At 40.8% G+C, this 11,237-nt stretch overlaps 1 protein-coding gene across 1 annotated transcript; it reads left to right on the top strand.

Moving 5' to 3' along the window:
- Positions 1-3,806: 3,806 nt before the first annotated feature.
- Positions 3,807-6,614, top strand: LOC148014636 (uncharacterized). Its single transcript, XM_087666623.1, has 2 exons — positions 3,807-4,240; positions 5,082-6,614. The coding sequence occupies exons 1-2, from the start codon at positions 3,850-3,852 to the stop codon at positions 5,888-5,890; spliced, it is 1,200 nt and encodes a 399-aa protein (XP_087522749.1). The 5' UTR covers positions 3,807-3,849; the 3' UTR covers positions 5,891-6,614.
- Positions 6,615-11,237: the final 4,623 nt, after the last annotated feature.

The raw sequence follows: 11,237 nt of genomic DNA, 5'->3' as shown, positions 1-11,237 counted from the left end.
TCTTTCATTAAGAAAGATGAGAGAGAGAATTCTCTCACTAAGAAAGACAAGAGACGTGATCCTCTGGAAGTGAGGAGAGAAGTGATTTTCTCTTTCTAAGGTTTAAAATGACACAAAATTTTGTGTGGAATTCAATCTTAAGGTTGAGGCCCAATGCAATCTAATGAACTCTTCTTATCTATGACTCAAGGTGGTTGCATGGACCACAAGTTAAGAGTATAGTTTAAAAAGTTTTTTTTTTAAATTCATTTTGTAAAATATCTCACAATAGAAAAACGATCTTTAAAAACGGGCCACTTGGGTTATCGAAAACAGCGAGATCTACAACTTTCGTGTTGGACGTTTTTTCATCCAAACAATGCACAAAGAGATATCTCGAAATTAGTGTTGCAGAGTGGAACAACTACATCTTGCATGAAGATCAACTCAACTCTCTCTCCAAGAAGAAAAGCTCTTGAAAGCCTATAAAAGAGGAGTCTCTCCTTGGGTGTAAGGGAGAGGTGAAGGAAGCATAACTTTGCATATATCCAAGAGGAGAAGAGAAGGTGCAAGTGGTGCGAAAGCCCTATTGAAATCAAGTGTTGCGGAAGCCCTACTGAAATCAAGTGTTGCGGAAGCTCTGTTGAAATCAAGTTCCAAGAGGAAAAGAGAAGGTGCAAGTGCTGCGGAAGCTCTCTTGAAATCAAGTTCCAAGAGGAGAAGAGAAGGTGCAAGTGCTGCGGAAACTTTGCTGAAATCAAACGCCAAGAGGAGAGCCTTACACATATTGTGTAGGAGAGAAGGAGACTCAAGAAGGATCAAAATGTGCCAACTTCCAAGTTGTGCAAGTGTTAGCCAGTTGTATACCGTGCAAGGAACCATGATCTTGTTTCCAAGATCTACAAGTAAGAACTGGCTTATGTGTAACAGAGGAGCTTGCTCCTTGTCAATAATATAACTCCACAAGGGGAGGGGCTGGCCCATCTTCCAGTCCCTAGTGTATTGCCAATTTCTCTACCTCTCTCTCTACATCTTTCTTTTCTCTCATCTATTCTCTCTCTATGCCAACAAAATATTCGCCATATATATTTTAAATATATAAAAAAGTCGAGAATGTATCTCGGATTCTATAACAGTCTCCCACTCCATGTCTCGGTGAGGAACACAATGTCAGCATCACCAACCATAGCATTAATGCTTTCACCTTTATGCCATGGAAACCCTCTACAATTCCAAATCAACACCTTCACAAGCGCGCAGCTCCCATGGGTCATGCATCCCTATGCATCCTTTGAAGTGTTATCACTAGATTTATTTTGCTTATTGTATTACTTCTGACATTCCTCCTGTTGCATGGGGGTGCAATCCTCATTTACATAAAAATCTGTTTGCTTGAAGTATACTCGACTACTATCTAAAAGTATAGTTCTCTTACCTGCATCCAATAGAGTGCATACATGGCTCTTGCCTTCCCATCGTCTTTCTTCTTGCCATACGTCAGGCACCAAAGACAGGTACATCTGTCATGGTAAAATGCTTACCAAAAAACTCGGTGACTTCCGTAGTAAGAGACAGTGCAGTCTCATCATCTATTTCGGGCAATCCCCAAATAACCAATTTTTGGGCCCGCTTTTCTCTTTCTTTACGTTCACCTGCATCTGCATCATCTACCACTATATCACCACCCTCTGCATGAAGTAAAAGCATGTCTCCATTTGGGGGAGTATGTGCTACTACTCTAGCCCATATTTTTGGTGTTTCCATACATATGCATGTCACCATACTCGTTTCCAAGTATGTGATTCTCTTGGCCTGTTCCTCCACAATCTATTCCACCTGTGTATTCTCACTTTCCAATGCTTGACACTTGAGAGCCAAGCGTGTGATTTCTTGATTATGTGCATTGATTGATTCTTGGGAGAGAGAGAGAGAGAGAGAGAGAGAAAACGAGAAAGAGAGAGTGAGTGAGAGCAAGCTACAAGCAAAAATTTTCATGGTAAGAAGGGCACTGGGGGTCAAGATGAAGAGAGGGAAAAAAAATGTTACCATTACTTCAGTGACATTTATTCTGCTTGTGTCACTTACAGGATGCTCACCATCTTATATGTGACACCGTCGGTTAGAAAGTTGCTCAAGCAACCAACCATAGCAAGGCCTCAAGCAATGGTATTTTATGATGCTTAAGTGATAGATTCATCATCGTTATCCCCCCCCCCCCCCCCCCCCCCGATTTCTAGTAGTGCTTGTGATGTTATCATAGGATTGGTTAAAATGACAACCATTATTACCCATGAATGAGATGTCACAATATTTCTTTCAACTGGTAAAGTAAATATATGTGGGCATCATTAACTCTACAAGGCATTGATCAAATAAACATATGACTATCATACTACTTTTAGAACCCTCATTTTGATGGCTTTTGTAAAAAAAAAAGATATGTAGCACTCATAATAAAAGACACATGAAAACCGAGTGTTAACATGTTATAAAACTAAGTAGATGTAGAAGTCATTATTGTTTTCATGCTCGTATTTGATGTTGCTATGTGTAGGCACAAGATACATGTAAATCAATTGTGTAACTGATAAGTTCTAGACAAAATTGAAAGGCAGATAGCACAATAGACAAAGCATCCAATGGATGGGTTATATGGATTATTAGAAGGTAGAGAATAAAGTAGAAAGCATATGGGCACAAGTGCAAACTTATTATCTTTGTCTTTAATGGAAAGATGCAAGCTTGATGCAAGTAGCGCCTAAATTTTATGAATGACATGGCTATTTTTCCCATCAAATTTAGTTATAAGATTTTGCATATGTCAAGTGACATGTCTGGTGAAAGATGATGTTCGTCGTTTTTCACTAATATGATGTAAGATACTTAGATCTCTAAATACTTTGAGGCTATTTTCCTTCAAAATGCATGCAATGCAACATTTTTTTACATTGGGAGTGCATTGCCTGATATGCCTCACACATGAGGCCTTCAACATCAACCATAGTAGAGGCAAAAATTCTAATTGCAGTAAATAAATAGACAAAGTTTGTGCACATGAATAATAAAAAAATTCAACCTCATCATAGACTACCATGATTCACAAGCAACTAAAATCCAACATGCACTCTTACCATGGCAATTTGACTATGGCTTGAGTGCAAACACAAGATTTTCCCATGGTTACCAAGGACTGAATAGTTCAAACTGAAGTTTGGCTGCCACATCAGAAAAGTGATCATTGTGGTAAGCTTTTTAGGCCCACATTAGGTCATGTGCGAGTCCTATAAACTCGGGGGGCAGCATCTTGAAGGATGGAGATTGTTGGGGAGCCACGCCATTGGGAGGATTCAATCTCTATAGACCGTATGGATGGAGATTGTTATGGAGCCATGCCATTGGGGGGAATTGGGAGACCGTTGGTAGATAGTTTTAGGCTTGATTCACACGAATGGAGGTACTTCAAAAGGTTTAGACTTTGACACACGAAATATTGAGCATCGTATCAAATTTAGGCCCTGACTGACCCCATAGCTACTATCATGCGAGCATCTCTACCAAATCCGGGATTAGCGTGGCATTTTAAAGACTAGAAACTGGTTAGATAGCATCTAGCATATGTAGCATATGTGAGAGAGAGAGAGAGAGAGAGAGAGAGAGAGAGAGAGGAGTGGGGAAGACATGGGTGATGGGAATATAGTTGGCTAGCACGTCGGAATGATGGATCGTGGAAGCGACTAACATCAGGTGAGATAGGGGGATCAGTATAAATGAGGAAGAACACTTCTGAGCTGATGGACAACCTTCTTCGCAATTAAAGGAGGAGGAGGAGGAGAAGACAGCCTCCAACATACATATAGGCAGTCAGGAATCATGGCTGGCGCTGCAGCCGCAGCAGTACTAGTCTTGAGATGGAGACCCCTATTGCAGCTACTGGTGGCAGCCTTGTTTTGTGTGGCGTGGACAGGCGGCTTAGTGGGGGTGGCCGCCCACAAGCGTAGTCGGGATTCTTACAAGCCGAAGCCGTATGTGCACAAGCCAGTGAGGTACCCGCAGGGGGCGGACCCTGAGACGACGCAGTACGTGATCATCCGGAACTCCCCGAACCCCTACATCCGCGACAAGGCCCGCTGCCTCGCCCACAACCGCTGCTTCTACAAGGACCTCATGTGCCCCCGCCAGTGCCCCAAGCGCAAGGAGTCCAAGTTCCAGCGCACCGCCTGCTTCATCGACTGCTCCAGCAAGTGCCAGGCTACCTGCAAGCGTAAGCTAGCTAGCTAGCTGCCTCTTCCTAGTGCCATATTAAATTGGATTACTTAGCTTGCATACTACTAATTACTCCTAGTTCAGGCCACCTCCAGCTAGGCTTAACTCCAAATTATTTCTATCAGCCGTGGTTATACATCCACTTGACCATTTGGCTGCTTGTCATGAGACACATCGACTGCCTTTTGGCAGCTCCTGTTTTGTGACATTCCCCGAGACTGTGATGGCATTGCATTAAACTCGAGAGTGACATGTATAAACCTCTGGATGCTTTGTCATGTAATACAACATTCTCGAGAGGTGTAACACCCTTTAATGACGCTAGCAACTTCCGTAGAGGAAGCCAATGGCAATAACTTTTCCATTGCTTAGTGGTATGTTAGATTTGTACATGTTTGGATAAACACGTAGTATCACAATGCACATGCACATGTCTAGGCACCAACGGTCCGAAGTGAAAGAAAAAACAGATTACATATTTAGAGTAAGATAACCTTTACTTCTTATTGTTTCTCCTTCTAGCCAAGAAGGAAAAATGAGAATATCAACTCAATATCTGTTCTAGTTGGGTTTGGATAATTAACCCGACTTGTTTACTTCAACCTACCGAACAAAGCAAGAAATTCAGTTTGCGATTGCCCAAATTATTGGAAGGATATTCGAGAGAGTGATATTGGTCTTTTGTATGATTATTCTTTTTTGAGATGCAGTGCACTGAACCCGGGTCTTGACTGGAAACATATTCACATGCTGAGCTGATTAGAAGGCGTTAATTTAACAGGTCCCAACGATCTGACGATGGTGTTGATCTGACAATGGCCTGTGGTCGGTTGTTACAGATCGCAAGCCAAATTGCTATGGCTACTCCTCTGTGTGCTACGACCCGCGCTTCGTCGGCGGCGACGGCGTCATGTTCTACTTCCACGGCAAGGCGAGCGAGGACTTCTGCCTCGTCACGGACCCATCCCTCCACATCAACGCCCACTTCATCGGCCTGCGGCCCGCGGGCCGCACGCGCGACTTCACGTGGGTGCAGGCCCTGGGGATCCTCTTCGAGGGCCACAGGCTCAGCATCGCGGCAAGGAGGACGGCAACGTGGCGGGACGACGTGGACGTGCTGGAGGTGATGTACGACGGGGAGGAGGTGAGGGTGGCGGAGGGGGCGGGTGCCACGTGGAGCTCGGCGATGGACGAGGTGAGGGTGGAGAGGGTGGGGGACCGGAACGCCGTGCAGGTGAGCATCGAGGGGGTGATGGGGGTGACGGTGGAGGCGGTCCCTATCTCGGCGGAGGAGGACCGGGTGCACGGCTACGGACTCCCTGCCGACGACTGCTTCGCGCACCTCAACATCCAGTTCAGCTTCGACCGCCTCTCCCCCTCCGTCGACGGCGTGCTCGGACAGACCTACCAGCCTGGCTTCCAGAACCCCGTCAAGGTGGGCGTGCCCATGCCCGTCATGGGCGGCGACACCAGATTCCGCACCTCCTCCCTCTTCTCCACCGATTGCCTCGCCAGCCGCTTCAACAACAACAACAACGACACGCCGTCCTTCGTCTCATCCCTCTCCTCTTCCACTAAGCCTGCCCTTGGCTTCAATGCCAAATGCTCAAGCACCTCCACCACCGGAGGCATCCTCTGCCGCCGTTGATGATCAAGGCCTCGCACCACTTCCCATGCAATGCCATCCATACCGTTGCATCACGCCGCCTTTCTCCTACCCCTAACGTCATCTCCTTCCCTTCAGGCTTTTTCCATTCACCTCGCAAAGCCATTCATACCATTGTCTCACCCCGGTCTTGCCCCCTCCCTTTAACGTCACACCCTAAGGTCGTCTTCTTTTCTTCCTTTGCCTTTCAATGCCATCCATACCCCATTGCCGTCCATTTCCATTTATCTTGCAACGTTATCCATACCATTGCTCGCAATGCCATCCACACCATTGCTTGCTTCTGAACCTACAATCTTCTCTTTTTGGTAAAGGTTTAGGCATTCAAGCCTTACCAGCTTCTAAACCTATAATCTTTATTCTTCTGATGATAATCTATAACCTCTAATCTTTATTCTTTTGGTGACCTACAATCCATATCATTGCCTTTCATAACGTCAATTACTGCTTTACCAGCTTGCATTGACATCCATGACATTGCTTGTTATTTTAACTCTAACCCAAGGTTGGATCCTCATCCAACTTCAAATGATGTTCAACATGGATGATACTACTTTATTATTCAAGGGTGCAACTCATGATTCTGTCCTCCTACACTACTTAAAAACATTGGAACATTTGAGGGAATTGCATTCAATCCATATGTCATTTCTCTAGTCCAATTACATCCTACAAAGCAAAAAACAATATCCAATGAATATTACATGTAGGTCTTAACATTGTCTTTTGTATAATATTTTGGTTAATGTGTGCTGCTTGAGACTTAAATGTTATTTCAAAGTTGTTTCTTAAGAAAAACTATTACTTATTAGCTTTTCATTTGAATTACAATTAAATGAAAACAAGTGGCCAACTTGTCAAGTTTTAAAAGGAAAAAAGATAGCTCCTTGAAAACTTTGGCCTTTTGAGGTGCAGAACTAGGAAATGTTATAGGCCTAAAAAGAAACTTCCATTTTGGCAGAGAAAATCAAGCATATCCAATTGAGAAAATGAATTTTGCAATATAAATTGACTATCAAGTAATATTTTCCAACTGTTAATATTATCTACATGCCAGAAAAGACGATTCTTACATCCTATTGTATTAAATGTGTGCAAACCTCTAGAAAGGAGAGATTATACCTCTTGTTCCTCCTATAATTAGACTCATTTTAAATTGCATTTCAAAACATTCTTGTACCAACTAGAGCATACTCACACTCTCCTCATTCTCTGTGGGAAAAATGGTCACTAATCTAGCCATCAACTCATCCTTAAACATGTGTCCTTACTTTTGGCATTTTCAACATTGCCTCACACCATCTCTTCATTCTTCCATCTATGAGGTCTCAGTTTTAAACACCAATATTTCACCCATACATGGTGAACATTGACGCTTCAATTCAAAGTGAGAAAAGACCATGCTCCTCAACTTCAAGACCAAATTTGTAACTATGGCACTCAATATTCAATTGCCATTTTCAAATATATGCTTTTAAATTGGTGGCCCAAAACTTTTATATACAATGTATGCTTTGTAATAGTATATCTATTTTCAATAATAGAAATACCAACAAATCATATTGAGATAACTAAGATAATGCAAAACTTTTTGCTAGCTCACATAAAATAAAATGTATGTGTATCATTGTATTAATTTCAAACTCAATTTTAAAAATATGAAGTTATAAAATCAATAAGAGAAAAGTTAGGAGCTTGATTTTTTGAAATTGAGCTTGAGAAGGGAGGACTGAAAGGCTTAGATTTGACCTTGTGATTGATGCATCTTAGGGTCTTAATTTGAAATTGATTCCAAGAAGAAAGGGACATAAGCTAGCCTCTTAGAGGCTCAATTTTAAGATGAGAGGAGTTTCAATCCTTGCATTTGAAATTAGTCCCAAGAAAAAGTTAGAGGCATTGACAATCACAAAAGTACAATATAACTAGAAGAGTGACTTGAGGCTTAGTTTTAGATTGACGCTAGAGAAAGAGGAAAGTCAAAGTTTGAGCTTACATAAGGAGCAAAAGCCCATTTTAAAATTTGATCTTAGAGGCTAACTATTGAAATTAAGATTGAGGAAGAACTAGAGGTTAAATTAAATTAAGCTTAAGCCTTCTTAGAGACTCAATTTTGAAATTGAGCCTAAGGAGAGGAGTTAGAGATCTCTAAGAGGCTTAATTTCTAAATTAAGCCTAAGTAAGGAGATGTTGTAGGCTTCTTACATGAGAGAGAGAGAGACAAAGAGAGAGAGAGAGACACACAGAGAGAGACAGAGAGAGAGACAGAGAGACAGAGACAGAGAGAGAGAGAGAGAGACAGAGAGAGACAGAGAGACAGAGAGAGAGAGAGAGAGAGAGAGAGAGGCCCCTTAAAGGCTCAATTTTAAAATTGAACCTAATTAATAAGAAAGGAGCTAGTGTCATCTTGGATGCTTAATTGGGAAGTTGAGCTTTAGGAGATAAGAGTTAGAGATCCCTAAGAGGCTTAATTTCATATTGCGATTAAGTAAGGAGTTGTGGGCTTCTTAAATGCTCAATTGAGCATAAAGAGAGAGGATTTAGATGTCTTTAGGAGGCTCAACTTTAATGTTGAGCCTAAGGAAGGAAGCGTAATAAAAATTTGTAAGCCTAATAAAAGTACCTAGAGATGGTCTCAAAATTGAGCCTAAGAAGAGGGAATTAAATTCTTAACTTTGAAATTGAACTAGAGGAGGGAGGAGTAAAAGGAAGGATAACCAAAAGCAAATAAGAAAAGTCACCAAGTATAATAAGATGCAAACATTGATGAATTTGAAATAAAAAAGACATTGTAAGCATTCATTAAGCAACAAAAAACATGGTGAGTTTGGACTTATGTTAGCACATGAAATGCAAGAATATTAAATTAATATTTAGAAATAATAATCCTTATAAATATTATGTAGCAAAACTAGCACAAACAAAGTTAACAAGTAGTTATTAATGAGTTAGTTAATGAATCGAGAGTGTGGGAAAAGGAGAAAGTTATCATCATATCTATAGATGGGAATAAACATCATAAACAAGTGAATCTCATGTTGCAAGTTGCTCGAACATTTAGCACTTTTGTTGAGCTTTTGCTATGATGTCAGGTTTATTAATAGAAGTATCTAGATTATGGATATACTACAAGCAATTTCAACATTGATGCAAAGAACACATTGATAGAGCTAGCATGCACAAATATACTCAATTTTATGTCATACATATTGGCACTATCTATACATTTGAATTAGAATATAAGTGCAATGGGATGTATGGACAACAACATAGGGTGAATTGCTAACAACCAGATGTTCAGTGCATATGTGTGGGAAGCTCAGTGTCAAATCTCTCTCTCTCTCTCTCTCTCTCTCTCTCTCTCTCTCTCTCTCTCTCTCTCTCTCTCTCTCTCTCTCTCTCTCTCTCTCTCTCTCTCTCTCTCTCTCTCTCTCTCTCTCTCTCTCTCTCTCTCTCTCTCTCTCTCTCTCTCTCTCTCTCTCTCTCTCTCTCTCTCTCTCTCTCTCTCTCTCTACATGAATGAACAACCACATAATATACTAATTGCAATGAGTACTCGAGAGAGTGAAATTAAGTTCATCTTTGAACCTTGATATAGTAAGTTGATTATTGTTACCAAGTTTAAAATTCACTATTAAAATACCATCATCCTTAGTTTGAAATTATCATGATTGGTGCATCCCAACATAGGGTGGAATTCATGACATTGGTATGGAACCATACCACAATTGGTGTGGAGGCTGAGCTAGTACATACTCTCTATAATATCCCCGCCTCTTGCCATGTGAATGAGGGATTGAGGAGGGGTTAAAAGCTAAGATTTTTTTTTAACCTTTAAAAAGAGAATAAACTATGTTACTTCCAACATCAACTAATCATCATCTCCTCCTTCAGTATCATCATCATTCAAATGAACTAAATGTTCCATCCTTGAGCGCCATTACAACACACTGATCACTGTCATCATCATCATTCCTATCATCTTTGTTTCATCATCATTATTGATCTTTAATGCATCAATAACTAATCATCATCATCGAGTTCTCTCTCTTGAAAAGATTGAGGATAGAGAGGGAGCTTGAGCTCTTACAAGACACACAACACACAAAAAATGCATACAAGATAGGAAGCTAAAAACCCTAGTCTTTCTTCTTTTTCTTCTCCATTATAAGAGTCTATCAATAATAAGAGAGAGTATGTATAAGCAATCCATAGTGTGAACATGCTAAGTAGAAATATGACAGCTAGATGGATATCTTGTAACTTGTGTAGGTGGACTAACTAATGTCCAGTTGTAAAGTATCACTAGAATGATATAGCGATGTAGGTACCAATCATGTCACTAGTATGAATGTGGAAACGATTATCCAAGTATGCGAGTGTCAGCTCGTGTTGAACTTGACATCTCAACACTACCCCTCAAGCTCTCAACTCCATGACTTGTACTCCAAGTAAGCATCAGAAACATCAAAGCTTTTCTACTCCTAGGACCTTAGTAAAAATATAAGTAACTTGCTCCTGAGTGCTCACATATGTGAGATCAATATCACCTGTCAAGACCCATTCTCTAATGAAAAGGTAATGAGCCTCAATGTGTTTTTTGTGTGCATGAAACACTAGGTTCCTAGCCAATGATATGCTACTCATGTTGCCATAATAAATGGTAACTCTCCTATCTATCTATATCCTCAAATAATCAAGTAGCTTTTGCATCCAAGATACCTCACATGCTACCATAGCAATACCCCTGTACTCTGCCTCTACACTCAATAATGCAACAATGGGCTTTTGTTATTGCTCTGAGCCACAAGCCCACTCCCAAAGGAAAATAGATAGCCATTGGTAGACTTCTTGTCGTCAAACACACTACCTGTCCGATCAATATTAGTATAACCAAATAATTACACCACCAAGTCAGCCTCATAAAAGATATCATAATCCAATGTGGCCTTAAGGTGCCGCTAGGTATGTCTCATGGTATCCAAATGAGGCTTATGAGGCACCTATGTAAATTGACTCTCTAAGCCAACTATGCTTACAATTTGGCCTAGTAATAGTATTGAAGATCATACTTCCCATCATCTTGATGTACATTGTGAGACCCTCCAATATCTCATCCACATCATCACTCAGTTTCACATTCTAGTCCAATGGCATTGATATTAGCTTACAATCAACCATACCATTTTTGTTCAACATATATAAGATGTATTGCCTTTATGAGTGCCATATCCCCTTAAATGTTCTTATAACCTCAATGCCAAGAAATTGCTTCAACTCTCCTAAATCCTTCATGTAAATTTTTTGTTTAAGAATACTCTTCACATACCAC

This window comes from Lygodium microphyllum, chromosome 25 (assembly GCF_053477565.2).
Source record: "Lygodium microphyllum isolate KBCC chromosome 25, Lygodium_microphyllum_v1.1.10, whole genome shotgun sequence".
Taxonomy (NCBI): Eukaryota; Viridiplantae; Streptophyta; class Polypodiopsida; order Schizaeales; family Lygodiaceae; genus Lygodium; species Lygodium microphyllum.
This window is presented reverse-complemented; position numbering and strand designations above follow the sequence as displayed.

Excerpts from the sequence above, each read along its gene's own strand:
- LOC148014636 (XM_087666623.1), top strand. The coding sequence starts at position 3,850 with ATGGCTGGCGCTGCAGCCGCAGCAGTACTAGTCTTGAGATGGAGACCC. Across the intron at positions 4,241-5,081 it reads GTGCCAGGCTACCTGCAAGC|ATCGCAAGCCAAATTGCTAT; the intron begins GTAAGCTAGCTA and ends CGGTTGTTACAG.